At 40.5% G+C, this 23253-nt stretch overlaps 1 protein-coding gene across 1 annotated transcript; it reads left to right on the forward strand.

Annotated features, from left to right (window-relative positions):
• The first annotated feature begins 138 nt into the window (after positions 1-138).
• Positions 139-13155, forward strand: CRELD2 (cysteine rich with EGF like domains 2). Its single transcript, XM_061372914.1, has 10 exons — positions 139-294; positions 1522-1604; positions 2544-2654; positions 3188-3279; positions 6072-6248; positions 7467-7565; positions 9177-9254; positions 10070-10165; positions 10983-11123; positions 12603-13155. The coding sequence occupies exons 1-10, from the start codon at positions 151-153 to the stop codon at positions 12659-12661; spliced, it is 1080 nt and encodes a 359-aa protein (XP_061228898.1). The 5' UTR covers positions 139-150; the 3' UTR covers positions 12662-13155.
• Positions 13156-23253: the final 10098 nt, after the last annotated feature.

Here is a 23253-nt window from a genome sequence, read left to right on the forward strand (position 1 = left end):
ACTGAATGGAGCTCGCGGGCCGGTTGCTACGGGGGCCGGGGCGGAGCGAGCGCTCTGTGCGCGGCCGGCTCTGAGGAGGGCTCGGTGCCGCGGCTGGCGCGGCTCCGCTCCCTCTCCCCGGGGCTCCCCGCAGCTCCCCGCGGCCTCGCCATGAAGCCTGGCCCTGCGGCTCGGGCGCCGTTGGCTATGGCTGTCTGCGTTACCCTGCTGATGCTGCCGCCCGGCCTGTGCGCCGGGGAGCGGCGGCGCCTGGCGTGCTCCACCTGCCGGGGTATCGTGGACAGGTTCAACCAGGTGGGCGGTGGGGCTGGGGGGCGGCGGGCGCAGACTCCCTTGTGAGGAGCTGACAGCGGGTCCTGTGGGCTGACTGAGGTGCAGCTGCACGGAGCAGCGCCCGGTCTGTGGCGGAGGGTGGCCGGCCCGCCGGAAGGCCGGCGCAGTGCGGGGCTGCGGCCCTGGAGCTGCTCTGTTCTCTGCTTCACAGCTCCTACTGCCCTTCGGCCGGGCTCCGGGAGCGTTCCCGCTGGTGTTCCGGTACTGACAGCGTCTGTCTAAGCTGGCACACGGCAGCCTCCTGCTCCCGGCTGTGGCTCCCTGCTGCAAAGGAGTTGTACTCCTTTTGGTCGGCAGGTTACATAGCTCCTCGAGCTTTGCTACTAAAAATGTTTTGGTGCTTCAGTGCAGAAAGATTTGCTGTACTGGCCGTACCGCACTTGGCTCCATGAGGAGCCCCTAAATCTCCCCAAATTCTGTCTCTCGCCACTTTCAGCAGTCCTACATCACGGCACAGTAAATTCAGTGCAGGCAGTGAGGGCCTGCTTCAGCTTGTGACAGATACTTAGAGTCATAGAATGGTTTGGATTGGAAGACCCCTTAAAGTTCATACAGTTCCAGAACCCCTGTCACAGACAAGGACACCTCCCACTAAATCAGGTTGCTCTAAGCCCTGTCCAAGCTGGCCATGAACACTGCCAGGGATGGATCATACTCTTTGTATGTATATTTGCTGTCGTAGATGACTTTAACTATGGAGATTTAGTGCAAAGTATGATTTGATAGGCACTGACCTAGTGACTTGGAGAAGTTGTGCTGATCATGATTAGTTATCCTGTTGTATGATTGTGTGTTTAAGTTACAACATGGTCAAGTTGGTACAAGTTGCTATACAAATCGAATGAAGTAGAGGCCCTGTTCAGTTGATTAATAAAATTCGTGAGAACTTAAAGGACAAAGGTATAAACTTTCATACTTGTATGTTTTTGATGTAAATGAAGACTGTAACAAGGCCTTCTTAATGCATTATGAAAATTGAGTCATGTTATGCTATCATGTTTTCTCACATTTCATGTTGTCACTAGCTGTTTCCCTCACTTAGCAATTTGACCAGCAGCTTCTGAGCTTCACTGAGGTTTCTGCATGGCACTTTTTGCAATTTTCATACAAGCATTTACTATTGCCCTTAATTTTTGTTAGAAATAAACTCTATGTAACTTGCATTCTTTTGGTGCTGTTTATTTGTAGGGATTAGCAGATACAGCTAAAAAGAACTTTGGTGGTGGAAACACTGCTTGGGAAGAAAAAACGTTGTCAAAGTATGAGTCCAGGTAAGCTGTCTCAGTACTTCTGCTTTGGCTATGTTTCATATTCACTGTGTGTAGCAAACACTGCAGTGGTGTTTGCCTAGAACTTTAAGTTGTACATTGCAGCTAAAGCTTCACATGTCCGAGCCTTAAATTCTTACTGATTAAAATGTGACATTGCTTTGTAATGTAAAAGTTACAGTAAAGATTGAAACCCCTTATTAATGCCTTTATTTGCCTAGTTTCAACTAAAAAAAAAAAAAAGTTAATGCTGTCATTTATCGTGGTAGGTTTTTTTCTGTTATTAAAGTTGTAAAATAAGGATCTTAAATAATGGTCACTAGTCATAGAAGGTGTGGAGTACTGCAGTACTCTTGTTTTGGAATTAAAGGAGTATCTCCTCCCTAGAGCCATCACTATTTCAGTCCCAAACACAAAACTAGAAGAGGGGCAAATTACTGTTCCCTTTTCATAAATAGGTTTGGCTTCTGAGCAAAATGATTGGATATCTTTCTTCCAAATTTCAAATTCACTTTTTAATCATAGTTGGAGCATTGAGATGTAAGGGTGGGGTTTCTGAACCTGAGTTACTGTGAGCTTTGTGGGCTTGTAACAGATATTAACGATACATGGAACTTAATGTTTAATTTAGGAGAAAAATACTGCAGTCAGCATTTTCTGGAAAGTTGAAAATTTGTCAAACCTATAATCTGCAGACATAATAACTGCAAGCAAGCCAAACTGGTTCTTGTTGTCATCCTTCTAGTTTGTAATGTTCATTAGTTCTTTTATTCTGATATTTGCTTTGTTTTGGAAGTAATTCAGAGCACACTGTAAACTGATAAAGTATTCTGGGCTGAAGCCTAGCTTCTCTACCATATCTTGAGTGGTGTCAAATGTTTAAATTAAACTTATTTAATTTGTGTTTAAATTAAACTTAAGATTTTCCTTCTCTGCTTGTAGCGAAATCCGTCTTGTAGAGATTATAGAGAAACTGTGCGACAGTAGTAACTTTGAATGTAACAATATGGTAGAAGAGCATGAAGAACACATAGAGAAATGGTGGTTCAAACTGTAAGTTTTGGGGTTTTTTTGTGGTTTTTTTTTTAATGGAGTTATTTTTATGTCTAAATTATCTAAGAAGTTGAACAAATGATGTTAAATCTTGTGCCTGAACCGTAGCAGTACAGGTAATTCTTAATTATCCTTCAAGAGTTACCGTTGCGTTCAGGCTGACTTTTAATAGCGTGTGCTGCTGTACTGGCTTCTTTTTATATTCAATTCCAGAAGTGTTGCACCAAAACAGTCTGGCTTCTCATTCACTGTCTACTTAGTTACCAGTGGGGTGTTGAGGCAAACTAACATAGGAAAACTTCAAGTTTTTACTTCTTTTGTTTTCCTTTGTCATAAAACTGCTTTCATCTCAAGTTGAAGGACTTCTAGAAACTTGTTCCTGGAATAAGGTTGTCCTTAGAACAGAATAAAAAGGTTCCTAGTCTGTCACTTGCAATAGGTTTCTATACTGCATTGTTCAGGTGCAGTTGTGTGAGTTGGCTTTTAAATAATCATTATTATTTTTCTGAAAAATAAATGTTTTTCATATACAGAAAGAAGAAGTATCCTGATTTGTTTAAATGGTTTTGTATAGAAACAATAGAAGTTTGCTGCCCTGCTGGAACATATGGACCAGATTGCCTTGGTAATTTTTCTTTTGAAAAATACAGTAGCAGATTATGTTCTTTTTATGGGTTTTATCTTTCATGACATGGAAAAATATGTGAAGTAGAATATTTTGTGTGAGACACCAGCTGCTGTATAGTATGTACCTGCCTGCTATCTTGTAGTTAGGTAGCTCCATTGTGAGCATCCTGCTTGAAAAACCGTCTTCTGAGCATGAAGTAACATACAAAACTGTCAAGGGTACTTAAATGTGCAGAATTAATCTGATCTGATGTTCATATCCACACTCCCTGTGGCATCGAGTCTGGTTTTAGGTGGCATTTCAGAAGCTATATAGACAACAGTTCTTGACCAGTTTCAAAGGTAATATAGCCAGAACACAGGGATTACATTAAAAAAATCACAACTGAGGCTTAAAAAATTAAAAAGGCAGTGGGAGAAATTGGACAAAAGTAGGTGGGAGACAACTGAATGAAAGTAAGGTCTTCAATGCAGAAATGATACAAAGGATGTCTTTTAGCCCCTGAAGCTTGTTTAATTTACAAATCTCTAAAACCTTGCACGTGGTTAGAGGTCAGATTTGTCCTCTTATGTCATTAAAAGTTGTGGTGATTCCCAGTAATCTAAATGATTGCTAGTAGGTTTTTCCAACTGCAGTGTGAGCATTCTCAGAAGTCCAGAATAAATGACACCTCCTTGGATGGATAAGGAGCTGCTGAGGAAAATTCAAATGAAAAAAGAGGCTTATAAAAAGTGGAAGCAAGGACAGGTGCCCTGGGAAGAGTACAGGGATATTGTCCGGGAAGCTAGGGACCAGGTTAGGAAAGCTAAGGCCCAGTTAGAATTAAACTTGGCTAGGGATATTAAGGATAACAGGAAGGGATTCTACAGGTACATAGCAAATAAAAAACAGACTAGGGAGAATGTAGGCCCCCTCAGGAAGCTCTTGGGAGAACTAGCTACACAGGATTTGGAGAAGGCTGAGGTTCTGAATGACTTCTTTACCTTGGTCTTCACTGGCAAAGGCTCTGACCGCACCACCCAAGTCTTGGAAGGCAGATGCAGGGACTGTGAGAATGGAGACCTTGGGCCCACTGTAGGAGAGGATATGATTCGAGACCATCTTAAGAATCTGAACATGCACAAGTCCATGGGACCTGATGAAATCCATCCATAGCTCCTGAAGGAGCTGGCGAATGAAGTTGCTAAGCCACTGGCCATCACATTTGAAAAATCATGGCAGTCAGGTGAAGTTCCCGACAACTGGAAAAAGGGAAATATAACCCCCATTTTCAAGAAGGGGAAAATGGATGACCCGGGGAATTACAGACCAGTCAGTCTCACCTCCGTGCCTGGCAAAATCTTGGAGCAGATTCTCCTGGAAGGCATGCTAAGGCACATGAAAAACAACAAGGTGCTTGGTGACAGCCAGCATGGCTTCACTAAGGGGAAATCCTGCCTGACCAATTTGGTGGCCTTCTATAATGGGGCTACAGAACTGATGGACAGAGGTAGGGCAGCAGACATCATCTACCTGGACTTGTGCAAAGTGTTCGACACTGTCCTGCACAACATTCTTGTCTCTAAATTGGAGAGACATCAATTTGATGGATGGACCACTCTGTGGATAAAGAACTGGCTGGATGGCCTCACATAGAGTTGTGGTCAATGGCTCAATGTCCGGCTGGAGACCAGTAACAAGTGGTGTCCCGCAGGGATCGGTGTTGGGACCGGTCTTGTTTAACATCTTTGTCGCTGACATGGACAGTGGGATTGAGTGCACCCTCAGCAAGTTTGCCGATGACACCAAGCTGTGTGGTTCGGTTGATAGCTGGAGGGAAGGAATGCCATCCAGAGGGACCTTGACACTCTTGTGAGGTGGGCTGATGCCAACCTCATGAAGTTTGACCATGCCAAGTGCAAGGTCCTACACCTGGGTCGGAGCAATCCCAGACACAGCTACAGGCTGGGGAGAGAAGAGATTCAGAGCAGCCCTGCGGAGAAGGACTTGCGGGTGTTGGTCGATGAGAAACTTAACATGAGCCGGCTTCAGTGTGCGCTTGCAGTCCAGAAAGCCAACCGTATCCTAGGCTGCATCAAAAGGAGTGTGACCAGCAGGTCGAAGGAGGTGATCTGTTCTTGTGAGATCTCACCTGGAGTACTGTGTGCAGTTCTTGTGTCCTCAACATCAAAAGGACATGGAACTGTTGGACCAAGTGCAGAGAAGGGCCACGAGGATGATCAGGGAACTGGAGCACCTCCTGTATGACGATAGTCTGAGAAAGCTGGGACTGTTCAGCCTGGAGAAGAGAAGGCTGCATGGAGATCTCATAGCAGCCTTCCAGTATCTGAAGGGGGCCTATAGGGATGCTGGGGATTGACTCTTCATTAGGGACTGTAGTGATAGGACAAGGGGCAATGGGTTAAAACTTAAACAGGGGAAGTTTAGATTAGATATAAGGAGGAAATTCTTTCCTGTTAGGGTGGTGACGCACTGGCATGGGTTGCCCAGGGAGTCTGTGAATGCTCCATCGCTGGCAGTGTTCAAGGCCAGGCTGGACAAGGCCTTGGGTAATATGGTTTAGTGCAAGGTGTCCCTGCCCATGGCAGGGGGGTTGGAACTTGATGATGTTAAGGTCCTTTCTCTACCCTATCTATTCTAAATAAGGATATCAACTTTAGCCAGGAAGTTAGGAAAATAGATAGAATCCTGAGCCATGGTCTTAACCCAAAATTAAATTTATAACTGAACTTTCCCGGAGATTGTTTTCCTTTAGCATCTGATTTTAAAGTATTTTTGATCATTTGTAGCTTGTCGTGGTGGATCAGAAAGACCTTGCCATGGGAATGGATACTGTGATGGTGATGGTACCCGAGGTGGAGATGGCACATGTAGCTGTAACAAGGAATATACAGGAGACTTTTGTTTGGACTGTTCTAATGGTTACTACAGTACCTTGAGAAATGAGACACATTCTGTTTGTACAGGTAACAGAGTCTTTGACATGTGCTTAGATTGTTGTTTTTTTTTGTCTTCAGTTTTTGTAAAGAAAGCTAGAAACAGTTTAAACTGACAAATATGAAAATAAAAAGATATCATTACTGTTTGGTCACTCAGCTTTTACCATAAATGACAAATGACATATCAGTCAGTTGGGTGGAATTGTAAGGTTTTGTTGGGTCATCCTTCCACACTGTCTTTGAAATTTTATTTTTTTTTTCCTGCTTTAAGAAGCAGAATTCAGTGTCACGAGGGAGGTGGGAGGGAAGAGCAAGCTTTGCTGCCCCCCCCCCCCAGTAGTGTGCAAAAATCTTGAGCTGAAATTGCTGCAGAGTGGACTACTTTGAAAGCTAGGTTTTCCTCCTGTCTCAGATAAGCTTTACTGGAGTAAATGGGCATAGAAGCAGCTGATCTCTACTGTAGACCACATTGATTCCAGTTAAGTGTATCTGAGCTTAATGTTGAAACAAACTCATCTGATTTTACATCTTGAAGCAGATTTCTGCAGCAGCTAAACCCTGACTATGGGTCTAATAAGGTTGTTTTCAACATGAACGTTGTTGGTTTGGGTTTTTTTTTCTGGCTGTGTAGTAATTCTTCTGTACGATTTGTTTTATTTTACAATATAACATGCATATGTTATATGGTGTTAGGTATGCATTCAATATATAGAAAATGCATATGCAACTGGGTTTCAAGTATGCTTCTTTCTGAATTTCTTCAGACTAGTATCACTTCAGAAATTGCTCTCAAAGCTAGTTGCAAGCGAAGTAGTCTGAGGATTCATTAGGTAAGAGTTCTGACTCTTGTGTTTAAAATCTTGTCCCAGTCCCAAGAGACTGAGCAAAATTTATGTTCTTGATCTCCTCTTCCCAAATATTTCTGGAAATTGGACCCTGTCACTTCTAGTCACTAGAATTTCATGGCACTGTTTTAAGTGCTGCATGTGACTGCAATAACTAGGTTTGGCTGCCTAGGAGTTTTTTGCTGGTTTTTGGAGGGATGTTGTTGTAGGGTAGAGCTGCATTATTGTAAGTAATATCACCATAAAGTCAAGATTTAATCTTGTGAATGGGAGGGTCAAGCTACTAAAATTTCATACCTTCCAGTGAATCCTAAGTAAGGTTTTCTTTGAGAATTTTTGTGCCCAGACTTGCCTTGGAATCTCTCAACAAAGCTCAGATTGTAGTTTTCTTTTATCTCAGCCTGTCACGCTGCCTGTAAAACTTGTACTGGTTCAAGTAACAAGGACTGCCAAGACTGTAAGGAAGGCTGGATTAAAAATGAAGAAGCAGCTTGTGTGGGTGAGTAATGCTTGGTAGGCTTCAAACAGGTCTTCTAGTAATGTCTGCTGCTGAGATTAGATGATGTCACATCGAGTTTTATTGGTTTTTATGGAAGTGTTTTGTCAGTTTAGATTTTCTATAGTTTGTAGTCTCATTCTCGCTAACTTGTTTCATGTTGCAAGAAAGTAGTATTTCCTCCCCATTGATCCCCGGGTGATTATGGTTGTCTTTATCAAACTGTTCACTGTGTATCTTTCTAGTTTAGTGGAATACAGATAGCAGCAAGTCAGGCATTCCTTTCAAGACACGGTTTTTCTGTTTATTTGAAAGACAAAGAGTGCCCTGCTCTCAATTTAAACTATTTTGTCAACTACTGCAAGACTCCCGTCAGCTTATCTACGTATTTTGTAATAGTTGTGCAATTGTCTTAACATTACTGTATGTTTATAAATGCTCAGCCCTAATAGAGTTCAGACATTTCACTAAAAGCCAGCGCATACTATTCCTGTTGTTGCAGAGAAATACTAGGACACAACAAGCTCAGTGCTTCCATTAATCTCCTGCCTATTTCTCTTGGTTTATGAGATACGTATGAAACACTTAAGGAGAATTCCAAATACTAAAAATACTCCCAGTGCAGGAATGCACAAGGAGGAGAGTAGTGCATTCCCTGTAACTGGTTGAATTTGACCCTTAACATGATGTTTGGAAACAGTATCTTAGAATTATGTGAACGCTGCTTCTTTTAAAAAGTGCTAATGAGAAATGGAACTTGAATTGCAGCTTCTGCAGTACCTGCTTAGGTAACTGTTGAATGCTCCAAGAGCATTTTCAAGATGCTCTAGTATTGTCTTTTGTACAGCTGTTTTTTCAATTTACCACTGCAACTGATAAAGTACAAATTTAGTAATGAATATGAATGATGTCTGCAGCAACATGATGAGATAAACAGCACGGGGACAGAAATAATCCATTTCTGTGTGAATTTTTTAGCTGTGAGTACTGGTGTGCCCTTTCCTTGAAATAACCACACTGGCATGTTTTAACTTCCAGGGTAGAACTGGTTTTCAGCTTGACTGGTCCTAACCATAACTTGTCTTTCTGCAATTTGCTTTATGTGAAAAAGAAAAAAAAAAAAAAAAAAAGAAGCAGTGTATGTGTATGCATATGTGTAATTTAAAAAGTTCCATAGCTTGGCAGTATAGGGGTAGAGAAATCAACAGTATTCCAGAGTAGTCTGTCTGCCTATTTGTTATGCTGTTTGCATAAAAAGCATAAATGCACGCAAAACACAGACTTGAAAATAACAAGGATGGCAGGTGTTCTGGAATTCTTATTCAATTTGAGCTCTTGAATTTCTGAATATTGGTTACTGTCATCACAAAACATCTTCTGAGGATCAGTTTTGATTTGTTAATGTTAAGCTGAACAAAACAGTGTATGTTATGTTACTTTTATGTCTGACACGTTCCATATCTGATCCTGAACTCATTGTTAACAATACTCTCAATGCAGTTTATAGCTTCTGTGGGCCATTTCTTACAAGATCTCAAAGCATAGCATTTAAGTGTTAATCTGGCTATTTTAATCATTGCTGTTTTAGGTAACTTGACACTTTTTATCTTTCAGATATAGATGAGTGTGCTGCTTCTCCTTGCAAAGATCACCAATATTGTTTGAACACAGATGGATCTTTCTCATGCAAAGGTTTCTTTTTAATCTGTTGTTGCACCTTATCATCTTGTAACTTAATGTAATGCCAGATGTAATGCTAGAAAGGGCATGGTACCAGCAGGCATTTAATACAGTGTCATTTGGGCCTGACTGGGCACAGGGAGGATGAAGCAAGCAAGAGATTTCTTGTTATTTCTACTCTGGTTTTGTGAGACCCCACCTGGAGTACTGTGTCCAGCTCTGGAGCGCCTAAACTAACAATGACATTGACCTGTTGGATTGAGTCCAGAGGAGAGCTACAAATATGATCAGGAGACTGGAGCACCTCCTGTATGAAGACAGGCTGAGAGAGTTGTGGCTGTTCAGCCTGGAGAAGAGAAGGCTCCAGGAAAGCCTCAGAGCAGCCTTCCAGTACCTAAAGGGGGCCTAAGTGGGAATCTGGAGAGGGACTTTTTTCAAGTGCATGGAGAGATAGGACAAGGGGGAATGGTGTTAAACTGAAAGAGGGCAGATTTAGGTTAGATACTAGGAAAACTTTACTGCGAGAGTGGTGAGACACTGGAACAGGTTGCCCAGAGAAGTTGTGGGTTCGCCATCCCTGGCAGTGTTCAAAGGTGAATGGTGTGACAGGGTGGTGTGATGGCAGGTTGGATGGGGCTTTGAGCAAACTGGTCTAGTGGAATGTGTCCCTGCCCATGGGAGGTGGTTGGAGCTAGGTGATCTTAAGCTCCTTTCCAATCCTAACTGTTTCGTGATTCTGTGGCTTCTTGTGTTAGGAAGCTGACTGTAAGGATGGAACTTTAAAACTCGGATATCTGAATTCTGTGCTTAAAATATTTCATCTTTAGCATGTGATGCCAGCTGCATAGGTTGCACAGGGGAAGGTTCTGACAAGTGTACGACCTGCGCATCTGGGTACACGAAGGAAGATGAAAGATGTACAGGTTGGTGGATTTAGCAGTTCACGGTTAGCTCACTCTTGGTTAACCACACTGAGGAGCTGTTAACTGCATTTGTTTGTCTGCTTTAGTTTTCAAGCCTATCAAAATGAACCCATTTGTTGTAGTATTAGCAATAAAGACTTTCTTTATAACTTCCCTGATATCATTGAGCTAATATGCGTGGCAAAGATTAAAGGTAGAATATTCCTAAAAAAGTAACAAAGTATTTTATAGTGGCTAGAAGAAACAAATACACGAGTCTCTTGTCAATTATCTACCACTCTGTTAGATGTGTGCATCTGTATTCGTTTTGTAACAGAAAAGAAGCAGCACAATGGGGGTTCTGTTGACTTTCTGTTAATCAATTTATGTCCAAGTTCAAACGATATTAATTCATAGTGAATTATGTGAAATTAGAGTTTTATCTGTGGGGAAGAGCAAAAGCCACGCGTGATCTTAAGGGGATGTTAACTATAGTGACATAGTATTTACATGCTTCCTTCCCTTTAGTTGTACTTTGATGTCATCAGTAGGAAACGACTATGGGAAATCTTCAGTAGGTTGAGTGGTGTTGCTTATTTCTTCACATAGGGGCCTACAAAACATAAAAAGCCCCAGTAGTCTTTGGGTAAATTTGAAACTCCAGCTAAATAATGAAGTACTATAACAGATTATTTTAACAGAAGTTAAATCTGTTGCAACAGCATTCTGCTCCTCAGTGTTCCTTGTATTTGAACTGAGTATTATGTGATTGAGCCACAAATAAGTTTTATAACAAAATAACAGCAGTGGGCTCTTTCTTTCCTTATCCTATCTCTAGATATAGATGAATGTAACCTTCCCGAAAAGGTCTGTGTGAAAGAGAATCAAGATTGTGTTAATACTTCAGGTAGTTACAGGTGTGTATGTTCAGAAGGGTTTGAAGAGAAGGATGGAACATGTCTTCAAATGGTAAAACCAGGCAAGTGGCTTTTTAATGACAGGTTTTTTTTAAATATGCTGTATCAACAGCTTGGAGCTATATTTCTGTCTGAGGGTGTAGTCGCTTGTAAACTCTTCTGTATAACTTCTCATCTTCCTACAGCTGTGGTCTGTGTCAGGTAGTTTGTGGTGTAGGCTGTATTCTGGCATGCATGTTTTCTTGCTTAAAGACAGTGGATTTTTTTAACATCCTGTTCTTGTGCTGCTTTTTTTTTTTTTTTTTCTTAACTCAAGGTTGTATTTGTGGATCCCATTTAAGTGTCTGTCTTCATTACATAAAGTGAAGTAGGAAATTACTGCTATAATAGACAGGAGATCTTCCTCTTCCCCACTTTTTTCCTTTATTATTAATTACAATGACAAGGATTTATCTGTTTGCATGCAAGCTGCTTCAACTAACTGAAATCTCATAAAATTGGATGAGTGAGCTGAATTTGTTTATTTTGTGACCACAAAAGTGCCAGAAGTAATGTGAAGGTGAATATGGAGAAGACATCTGCCTTTCAGTAGCAGAGAACTGGTTAGCTTGACTTAAACTACACCTTTACTCAAGAAATGCGAGTGTGATTTGCTCTGTGATGACACATAATGAATAGAATTACGTTCATTAGTGTTTCATTATTTCACCTAGGCTTTTTTTGCAATTCCAAAGTGAAATACAGGATTCTTTTGCAATAAAGATTGTAGGAGAGTAGATGAGAGACAATTTTGTAACTTTATTTTCTTTCTACTTTTTAGCTTGTTTGTTTGTTTGTTTTTGCCCCATCGACTGCTTTTTCATCCTGTACTAAATTGTAAAGATCTATGTATTATCGCTATTTGGAGCCATTCAGTTCAGACCTTATATTCTCAGTACTCACTGTTGTTAGTCCTTTAAAATCAGTTACGTACTTTTCCTGTGCAGATACTTAATGATTTTTAATGTGGCTTGACATTTTATAAGAACAAAGGCAGAGTGAAAAGTTGGTAAGTTGGTTAGCTGTTTTCTTAGATTCACGTTTTTACCAATATATAAAAATAAAATTCTCTTTTTTTTTATTTTTAGGCTGTTTTAACATCTTAAGTGAGCAAATTTGCTGTATAGAAAACAATTCTGAGTAATACTTGCTTTTTGTTTACAAATACCGGAATTTCTTCTGACAGGTTATAGGAAAAGGAGAAAGTTTACTGTCTATTGCTGAAAAAATAAGGTTAGAATAGAAATAGCTGTCCTGCTTTTTAATCCTACTAACAATATCATATCAGTTTGTTTGAAAAGCTTTGTTGCATCTAGAAAAACAGTATGATAAGCTTAGACTAGGAAGATGGTGCAAGTAGCTTTTCTGTATGGCTTTATTGCTTCTTTCATCTTGATAAATATGTTGATTTGGGTTTCTCTTTAAAAAATTTGTAATGTCAAAAACTATATGGTATAATTAATAACACACTTGTATTCTAATTATGATACTTAATTTCACAGGAGACAAAGTAGAAAGTGAAACAACTCAGCCTTCACCTATTGGACATGATGACTTATGATCTGCATTCAGAACCAAAAGACATTCCTATCTAAAGTTTTAAATTATTGGACTAAGTCTCTGCAAGCTGACATACTGTGGAAATGGTATTAAATATGCAGGTTGCTGTTAAGGTTTTTTTTTAATGTTGATAAATTTCTCTTTAAGCTGCATTTCTTTATTCTTAAATGACACTTTTTATATAATTCTTCAAGAACAACAGTCTAGGTGGGTTTTAGTATAAAATTTCAATTAACATTGTACGCAGTCATTGTAAACCACTTGCAGGCTTCTCATTCTAGTGTCTCCTGAAAACTGTCATCATTTGGAAGGACTTAGTTGCACCGTAATTCAAGAAGAATTTAGACTGAAGTTTGGTGTTCCTTGAGAAATATTTCTGTAACTGAAATACAGCTTTTAGAAATTGTCAAAGGGAATCTCTTTGGGTGAGGAAGCACTGTTCCCACAAATTAGAATGCCTAATTCTGCATTCAATAAAAGTTTATTTTGTTGGAATGTGCCTTAAACATTTTTCAGATGTGAATACCTTGCTGTCTTGTCAAGCATGTTTTTCATTTAGACAATGAAAAAAGGAAAACAAAGCAAAGCAAAACAAAACCCACCTCACCAAAAAAACCCCAACCAACCAACAAAACCAACCAAACAAAAATCCCCACAAACACCCAAATCCAGAGCCTTCTAAGCACTTGGTTGTGCTGGAATGTATGGGGAGGGAGACGAGGTGGGGACTAACAAGAAAATAAACACAAAAACCAAACAACAACAAACACAACAACAACCCCCAAGCCAATAAAAAAGGGGCACCCACCAACTGCCCTCTGTAGGTAGAATTATGTCAAACAAGTTGTCAAATGTAGGTAAACAAGTCTTTCTTCCATATACTTGCATTAGGTATATAAGCTTGTTTATACAGTGATGATGCAGTGGCCCACAGTTGTTACATGACCACTTTCCAGAATTGAAGAATACATGACTTTCACTACAGTCTACTGCTGCATGTAATGCTTTCCAGTCCTTCAGACCAAGCATTCCACCATCAATTTTATTGTCTCTTGTGCCATTTCAGAGGGAAAGCTAATACATTTATCCTAGATGCAGCCTTTCTATATGCTGTCCCTAAGCTTCAAGGCAAGTATAAGAGTTAAAATAGGTATATTCTGCAGGACATTCACAGTCATAAATAAGCTAAAGACCATTCAGGTACCGTATTTGAAGCTGATGGAAGCAGGCAAACAAAGCAAGGAATACATTGTGGTGCTGGTTAAAGGGAGCAGAAAGAGGATTACAGAATACAGCTAAAAAGAGCATAGGCTTGCACATTTCTGTTTAGAAACTACCATCAACTCATACTCAGTGGAATTTTCCAGTATGTAGTTTTTCTTGTAGTATAAGGTAGCCTACATATTATGCATTTGTTTTGGGGTTTCTTCTTTTGTTTGTTTTTCTACATTTAAAAGGGCTGCCCAGAAAAGGGATGTGTGAATAAGCTAATCAGGATTCTAACAAGAGAGGCGTTGTGGGTGATCTTATTCCTTGCTACCATGGAATTATTCTCTGTGTCTTTTGGAAATGCAGTATCTGATGACAGAACTGCTGAGGTAGTATCTTTTCCATCATTTCCTATTATTTTATCTACTGGAACATATTGTCAGGTGCTCATTTGCTAGTAATTCTTTTTAACGACTAGCAGTTTTAATGACTAACACTCCTATGTGCAGCTGTGATCATGGTGCTTGTGGTAATGCACACACACAAAAGATGGTCCTTTGTGCGATCTTCGCCTCCCAAAAGGTTCAAGAGGAACAGTCATGGAACTGAGATTCATCACTGACATTTAACAAAAACAATATGCAGGTTTTCAGTTCGCTTTTAAATTGAAAAGAGGCAGTGTCATGTTTTCAAGTGCTGAAGCAAAGGACAGAAACTACCTTTTAAAAAAGCGTTACAACAGCTGACATTTTCATATGAAATACTTTTAGGTAAATAGCTAATCATAACTCTCAGTGGCAATGTAGTTGCTGTAGTTTTAAACAGGTAGTTTCAGTACCAAGATCAACTTTAACTTTTTCTGGGGGAAATTCAGAAGTTTTGCTGTATGAGTGGGTTCTCTCCGTGACTTTGTAAGGTGCCGTGAGAAAGTTACTGTCTCGTTTATTCATTAAGTAACAGCAAGGTTAGCCTTGGCTGCTCAGCTCTGGCAAGTAGGGTAACAGGTCACTGGGAATGGAGAAAAGGGAATGTGAGAAGACATTAGGTGCATGAAGGAGCCACCAGAAAGGGGTGATGTGATATCCACCATCAATGGCAGCCTCTCAGAGCTCTTTAATATCTTTGTCCAAGAGCCTGGACTGAAGCAGCAGCTTCTCCTTGGTAATAAAGTTAAGAAGTAAAGCATTGTGTGTCATCTTCATTTTTGCATTTACTCATCTAGATATCTAAATGCTTATGTTTATAAAGAAATACATTCACTGATAGTTAAGAGACCTATGTGCCATAATACACATAAACAAAAGACCTTTCAAATTAAGTATTTCATAACTTTGTATCATTTTTATATGCAGTGATTAAAATAAATTTTTCCTACCTGATGTCAACTCTGCAACAAGGAGTTTCATTGCAGCATGAGCTGTAGAATCTGGATAAACTTCACATGAGCTCACAAGAGAGGAAGATGACTCATTAAGACACAAGCTGTGCTGTCTTTAAGGACATAATTCTGTTATCAATTCATTGCACACTGTTCATGTTCAAAACAAACAGAGTGTCCCCAGAATAAGTTTTATTTTATGTTAAAGCTCTTCACACAGATGGCATTTGACAGGCTATTTGACAAGACAAGCATCCTAACGGAACGACAGCTCTGGAATTCCAGTTGTTTGGGAAAGAGCTCTACGGCAGGTGTGGTGCGATGTTGCTCCAGGCATTCCCTTTGTAGATTATAAATGTTACTGCACAGCTGTTTGCCCCATGCAGAGATGCACAGCTGTGCTATGCTGGGAAAGCAATCCATCTCTGATGCTGTTTCAGTAGGTTGTGCTGCAGATTTTCGCAACTGCCACGTTATGCCAGCAGAGGGTACTCTTAAGCTTCCAAGAAGTTAATTGACTGCTTCAGGAGACGACTACAGTTTTGGGGGGGGGCTGATCTCTTTAATTATGCGGCACTGATTGCACTTAAGTAAAGCTGATAATTAATAGGTGATGTACGAAATTCAATAAATCTTCTACAATGCATTCTTTTCAAGAGCAAAAACTACTGCTATCTTCTGAGTCATATAGAATCATGGAATGGTTAGGGTTGGAAAGGACCTTAAGAACATCAAGTTCCAACCCCCCTGGCATGGGCAGGGACACCTCGCTCTAAACCATATTACCCAAGGCCTCATCCAACCTGGCCTTGAACACTGCCAGGGATGGATGAAGCATTCACAACCTCCCTGGGCAACCTATTCCAGTGCCTCACTACCCTAACAGGAAAGAATTTCCTCCTTATATCTAATCTAAACTTCCCCTGTTTAATTTTTAACCCATTACCCCTTGTCCTATCACTACAGTCCCTAATGAAGAGGCCCACCACAACATCCCTATAGGCCCCCTTCAGATACTGGAAGGCTGCTATGAGGTCTCCACGCAGCCTTCTCTTCTCCAGGCTCAACAGCCCCAACTTTCTCAGCCTGTCTTCATATGGGTGGTGCTCCAGTCCCCTGATCATTCTCGTGGCCCTCCTCTGGACTTGTTCCAACAGATTCATGTCCTTTTTATGTTGAGGACACCAGAACTGCACACAATACTCCAAGTGAGGTCTCATGAGAGCAAAGCAGCAGGATCACCTCCTTATATAAAGTAACATGATCTTAGAAATGGGAAGATTCATGTTGGAAGGAACTTCAGGATGTCTCCTCCAGCCATCTGCTGAAACAGGGTCAGCCATAAGATTTGAGTAGCTGCCTTACCCACTCTTGAAAACCTCTGAGGATGGAGACCACACAACCTTTTGGCGACTGTCCTCACAGTCATAAGGTTTACCCATTTGTTTAGGCTGAACCTGTCTTGTTCCAACCAATACCTGCTGTCTCTTGCCCTCCTTCTATGTACTGCTGTGAATCCTTGACCTGGCTATGCTCCTGCTGATGCAGCCGGGAGGCTGGTGACTCATTCTGCTGCCAGGGCAGATGCTCATCTCGCTGTCCACCAGGACTTCCAGGGCTTTTTCCACAGAGCTGCCCTCCAGCTGACAGTCCCCAACCTGTATCACTGCAAGGTGCTGCTCCTTCCCAAGTGCAGGAATTTGGGTTTGTTATTGCTGTGTTTCATAAAGTTCATGTTAGGCGATTCTTCCAGGTTGGATAGATCCCAATTTTCTGTGAATTCTTGTATTTACACTTCATTGTAATTCAAATCAGCAGTTCCACTGTCTTCAACAGAATGGATTATATGTACAAACCCTAGAAGTTTGTAGGCCTGTGGATTACAGATTTATACATAAAGTTGCTATAAGCAAAACCACAAAATTAACTTATGGATTTCTAACCTATTCAGCAAATAACAGGAACAGAGTTTCATATTTTCTTTGAAAAATCATACTTCATGAAGAAAAATAGTCTTTTTTACATAGCTTACATATCTTGTGTGATGTGATAGGTAAAGTACAAGGCAAAAATGCACAGTGAACTATAACTGACAGGATGATGTAAACCTCATTATAAGTAAGACCTTTATTTTCAAAGGCTCATAATCTTTCTCTAAACTCCATATATATTTATGTCATTGCTCATCTGTACAAATAGAGTTTATTTAAAGCACAACTGTTGCTCCCTCATATGTTTTCAGCCTTTCCTTCTGCATGTCAGCTCTATCACCAGTTGTTCCTATTGCCTACAGCAGTATGTTTTCTGCAGGTTAGAATCAGAGCAGTGCGGCAGCCAGAAACACCTGGAACCCCTTCAGGACTCTTGCTGGCACATCTGGCGCTCCCAGGATCATCAGAGCACTGAGACTAATGGAACCACTTTTATGATCAGTTTGCACCTTGATACCGCCTGGGCCAGATGAGTTTTAATGACAGTTCATGACTCATTTAGGCACAGTACAGCAATATTTTGTACAAGACCCTTGACTTGACACTACAGCCAATTAAATTCTACCTCTTTCTTTCCAAAACATTGTGGAAACATACTGGGGCAGTAAAAATGTATAGTTTTGAGAAGGTCACAGTCTGGTGTCCTTGCCCTTTTGTTTATTTTTTGATGGCTTGAAAGTTAGAAAAAGTAAGAGACAGATAAGGAGAGAATTATGTACTGGGATAAACATAGACCAGACAGCTACTGTTCTTATTTCCTGAAGAAAGGTGAGGTCAGTCTTCTGCTCCTTAGAGCTCTTTTATTTTTGCACCCATCATCACTTTAATTCTTCTTTGTCACTACTATGAAGACCATAGAAACAGTGTGATGTAAACGTCACATATATTAATTAGAGATGTCATTTCAATTTGGCATGAAGGATACACATTGCTTCAAATGTAAAATCCTGGTGTTCATATTTTTAATCTGTACATGTGGTTTTTATTTCACCTGGTTTGGGCACTTCTCAGAAGAAAGCAAAATCATGCAAATAGACACATGTACATCCTTATACAGGAAAGTGTGTAAACCTTAAGTAGACAGCCAAACATATACATAGTCCTCTAACTGTAGTTAGTGGGATTTAAGCAGAAGTTTAACCAATTTGCTGAATCACGTAGATCAGCATGGCTATGTGCTTAATGCTCTTAAAACAATAATATACACACTTCATCTTAAGGTTATGAGTAATCTCACTGACTGTGACTGGTGCAATTAAGATTTAATACACACGTGAGAGAATTCATCACTGGCCTGGAAGGTTCCAGCAGTACATTGTGCTGTTGAAGAGAGATAGATGCCCAATGGCTGGAATGTTTCAACCAGTGGCAAGGGTCAAAAACATATGGCATGAGTGCCAAAGGCTGGGGACAGGTAGATCCTGAATGTCACTCAGGTATAAAAAGCAGAGGCTACTGAGCCCTGACAAGACATTTGGTGGCTCTCCTGACTCTGAGTTCAGGGTTTAGATGTCCCTACCTCACAAAGAGTTGAAACAAATCAGCTGCATCATTCTTTTCAGAGGCCATATTTCCTAACTCCCACTGAGCTCCTTCCAGTGCGCTTAGCTCCTTGGGGAAGAAGAAGTAGTCTGGCACACTGTACTTCAGAAGATGCTAACCCCTGTTCTGTGTCTCACACTTTCATGGGAAACATCCATGGTTGTTGAATTTAGCTACATCAGAGCATGTGGTCCAAATCCTGTGAATTATGTGTCTATTAACAGCAGTTTAAAACCTGCCGGTTTTGATAGTATTATATAAACAACATGTAGTACTTCTGAAGAGTTACCTGCTATTATTCTGAAACAGTATGATATTTACCAGGGAAGTCGTCATCAGCAGTATCACAAGTTGCCTATTGGCTTGCATTCTTTATTGTAATAATATTTGGGCTTCCCATAACGTGAAGTAAGAACATGGTGTTTACATGAGTTAGAAGCACAGTACTGGAAAGAAGCAGCTATATGAGTTAATGTTTTCTCAATAGCAGTTGAATAAACTTCCATGGGAAATCTGTTTATTTCTGAACTTAAAATAGTTCCAGGAAATATTTGTGCTGTGACAAGTTTCACTATTCTCTGGGGCAGAGAAGGATTTTATCATGGGATCATGGTCTTCTGAGTTTGCCAGTAAGGGAATGGATGTGCTTTACTTCTTATTCTGAGTTCTCATGTTTATAAATATAAAGAAAGAGAAAATAAAACCACAATCCTGCAAACTGTGCTTGGCAGTTGTATTTGAGGTCCCAGGAAAACCTCATAAACCTCACAATTCCCAGTAGCAAGTTGAGGGAGAAGGTGTGGGGATTTGTAAAAATAAGCAGTTTTGGAAATCGATCCCTGCTGAGCTTTGTCACTGCAAACATTACTTCTTCTAATGTTGTTGTTCTCTATAATTAAGCAGTATACATAAGATTTTTACCACATCATCCAAACTGTAGGAAGCTTCACAGCTATGTTTAATAAAAAAAAAAAAAACAGTGGGACTACAGAAAAAATAGATGTGATGGCATGTAGAGCAAAACATTGAACCTTCCAAAAACTAGAATAACCCTGGATGTGTCGTGAAGATGATCCTAGTGAAATGAAACAAGCAGACTCTATTCACAGGGGTCGTCTCAATATCACACTGACATTTTGCCTGGTTCTTCCACAGGAGGAGCTGTGGAACACATCTCCAAAGCTTTTTGACTTACAGCTGTCAGCAAGGGCAGACGACTGATAATTTAACATGTGTATACCGGTAGTACACCAAGGTGTTGGTCAGTTTCATCCTGCAAGTTAACAACAAATATTGCTCTGGGTTTTTCCAGAGACACCTTTGAGGTACCTTTTTGAAAGCACAGGAGGTTCAGATAGCATGTCCATAAACAAATCCATGGGGAAGGACAGTTTGGTGGAGTTCAAACAGGGATGACATTTCCAAGTTCTAGGTTTAGCTTTGCTGCAAACTACCATCTGTTTTTTGGATCATTCACTTTATTGAGCTTTATTTTTGGACAGGGCTTTACTTGATAAGCTGGCTTGAGGAGTGTTATCCCAGGGAGAGGTAGGAAGGAATTTCTCTTAATATAGAGAGTAAAACAACTCCAGTGCCTCCCACTGAATTTTAGAGGCCAGGCTCAGGAACTGATAGCTTTGACCTTAATGAGGAAACTTAGTGGGCTTAGTGGCTACCCACAGTCACCATTACTCAGAGCATACTCATGGTTTCTTGACTTGCTTTGGAGAACCTGACAGGTCAGTGGCAGCCTGGGCTTTGGATGAACACAGTGGCATCTGGTGATCCTAGTGAACACAGGGATCAAAGTGATTTTGTATTTTCTAGTGCTTTTGTTAAATTCATATCACCACAGAAGTGGGACAAGCACTCAATACCCTGACGAGAAGTGTCTGAAATGATGAAGTATCTACAGCTTTGGACCGTGGAGCGTATCTCATACCAGTTCAAACAAAACTGAGAATTAATATAGATTTTGTGAGGACAGGCAGCTGCACTTTTGGCAAGAACTCAAGCAAAATACAAGCAGGGAGAAAACGTTGGTTTGGTTGTATAGTCATAACTGGAACTTACACAGCCTCTTGTTCAGGGAATCAGCACTTTGCTGCATTCCCACAGCAATAATAAAATGGATGTACCGAGAAAATGACAAAATGCAACATGAGGAATACACACTGTCCCAAATCCTTCTCTTTTCCAAATGGAAACTTCTGAATTTTTCATTTTTTTCCCTAAAAAGTACCAGTTCTAATAAAAGCAAAGCTTTCTAGAGGATGGCATTAGCAGCAGGACAGAATATTCTTTCTTCTTAACAACTTTCCTTTTGAGGACATGTGTCAAGAAATATTGAACTTTGTGAAACTCCTTTAACCTCTCATTCTTTCATAGCAAGTGATGTATCTCCTGGTGACAAATGATGAATGATTCTGTAGAATACTTGTTTCTGTTAGCAGGATGCGCAACGTATTTTCCAGGATAAAAGCTCTTATATACAGCGATTCTTATTTAAAGTACAAACTGATTTTCCGAATCTATACTGTAGAGAAAATCCCTGACACCTGGCAACTTTTACAGTTGCAAATGGAGCTTAAGTTATTTTACTTGGATTATCTTCTCCAGGTCCGAACAAACATATAGCTAACTGCTAAAGTCATGTAGGCAGGCAGGCAGGAGAGAAGTTGAAGAATGGTTTCCAACACCAATCAAATTTTGGAGATGACTGGTGATACTGATTAAGTGATGCTGAGGATCATGATTTCTGGCTAACTCTTTGTCTTTCTCCACCCCTCCCTTCCCCACCTTCTGCATTCCTCCCCACTCCCTCCTTGCTTTTATCTGCAGTCTCTCCTTCCTCAGACCACAGCTGTCCAAAGGCCTCTATTTGATGCTTACATTTTTTCCACTCTCAGACTCAGCTTACCTCACTTCTGTTCACATATATCTGCTACTTTTTCTCACCAGTCAAATCCCAGATGATCCCCAGGGATTCAACCCTGCAGAAGAGATGGGAGTATTCAGCATGTAACTAGCCTGAAATGTGCAGCCAGCCCTGTCATTCTAGGGTATCACTGCAAGTAAGGTGTGACCACTGCTGTCATCAAGGGGAGGTTTGCCCACAGCTTTTAGCTGGACCAGGACTGAGACCTTAGAGCACTGAAAATGAGTGAGAAAACCCAGAAACCTTTCCGTAAATGATTGAAAGAGGTCTGTTGCAAGGAAAATACCCTGGTCATTGGGAACTCTGATGATCTTTCTGAAAGGAATAAATACTCAAAGTTGAAGAAAAATAGATTTTATCTGAATGCTAGGTTTAGAGTATTAGAGAATAGTAACTGAGGAAACTTTATTCTAGTTCTCTCACAAAGAAAAATCTAAGACTTAAAGAAATGCAAGAACAAGGGTTCAACAAAGGAATAAATATCAACTATTGACTAGCAAATGGTTTTGCTTCTTGCCACATGTAAGAAAAAGCAAAGCATCTTCATAAGCCAAGCCCTCACATGCAACATTCTTGTAGATAAGAACAGAGTGTGACTGGCAGCAGGAGTTTGGATGCGATTGGTAACTGCATCTCTGGGCCTGCAGGTGCCAAATGCCTCTGGAAAACTTTCTTCTCCCAAAGTGCTGGGCTGGGTTGGCTGAAGATCTCTTGGTCCAGTGCCAGTCCACATTAGGTGCTTCACAGAGACATTACGAGTTGTTTATTATGACTGTAGACTTTCTCTATGAGAGTTAAGCAGTACTGAGCAGGGCTGGCAACTTGTTTATGCACCTTAATGAAAGCCTGGCAGTCTGCTGAACAAAATTGATAACAAAAATATTTATGAAACAGTTGTCCAAGTAAAACAAAGATAATATTTTTGAACACAAAGGCTATTACCCATCAGTGAATAAAATGCTGCTATCATGATGATGATTTCTTGTTTTGGATGTGTCAGCGGCTTAATCCAAAGTCATTCGTCTCCAATGAAGCTGAGAAAACAGAGTAAGTAACACTTAGCAAATAAAAGCAGTCCCTCCCATTTTAGAAATTTATAGTCTTTTGTCTCTCAAGGAGACTTATTGGCTTGAATTAGCAGAAATGTCATTGTAATGGGTATGCAATGATGGAAATAAAGTCTGGTTGTGGAGTACTGGACGACTTTGAATGCAGGTTATCACAGACTAAGGGTACAAATGAGGCTTGATTACAAAGGCACTAAGACTTCAGAATCAGCAACTATTTTTCAGGGTAGATCTGCATTGCAGTTTCACCATGAAAAAGAACAGAAAAATGTGTCCTCCTTTACTGGAAATTGTCCTTCTGGCAGACTAAACGCTCCTCAGTCACCAGACAGACATATTTTATAAACTCTATTTTATCACATTGGTAAGAATTTATGTTTGCGGAAGTGTTATGGGATAGAGCAATGATAATTAATCCCAAATCCCATCAGTTGTATAGTAGTTTTAGTGCTATGCTGCTACTAATAA

This window comes from Neopsephotus bourkii, unplaced genomic scaffold, assembly GCF_033783945.1.
Source record: "Neopsephotus bourkii isolate Nb327-2 ecotype Australia unplaced genomic scaffold, CSIRO-AGI_Nbou_v1 NB_1624, whole genome shotgun sequence".
NCBI classification, from domain to species: Eukaryota; Metazoa; Chordata; class Aves; order Psittaciformes; family Psittacidae; genus Neopsephotus; species Neopsephotus bourkii.

Bases quoted from the DNA above. Each gene is read 5' to 3' on its own strand.
- CRELD2 (XM_061372914.1), top strand. From the start codon at position 151: ATGAAGCCTGGCCCTGCGGCTCGGGCGCCGTTGGCTATGGCTGTCTGC. The intron at 2,655-3,187 runs GTAAGTTTTGGG...TTTCATATACAG, and splicing joins GAGAAATGGTGGTTCAAACT to AAAGAAGAAGTATCCTGATT. The intron at 3,280-6,071 runs GTAATTTTTCTT...GATCATTTGTAG, and splicing joins ATATGGACCAGATTGCCTTG to CTTGTCGTGGTGGATCAGAA.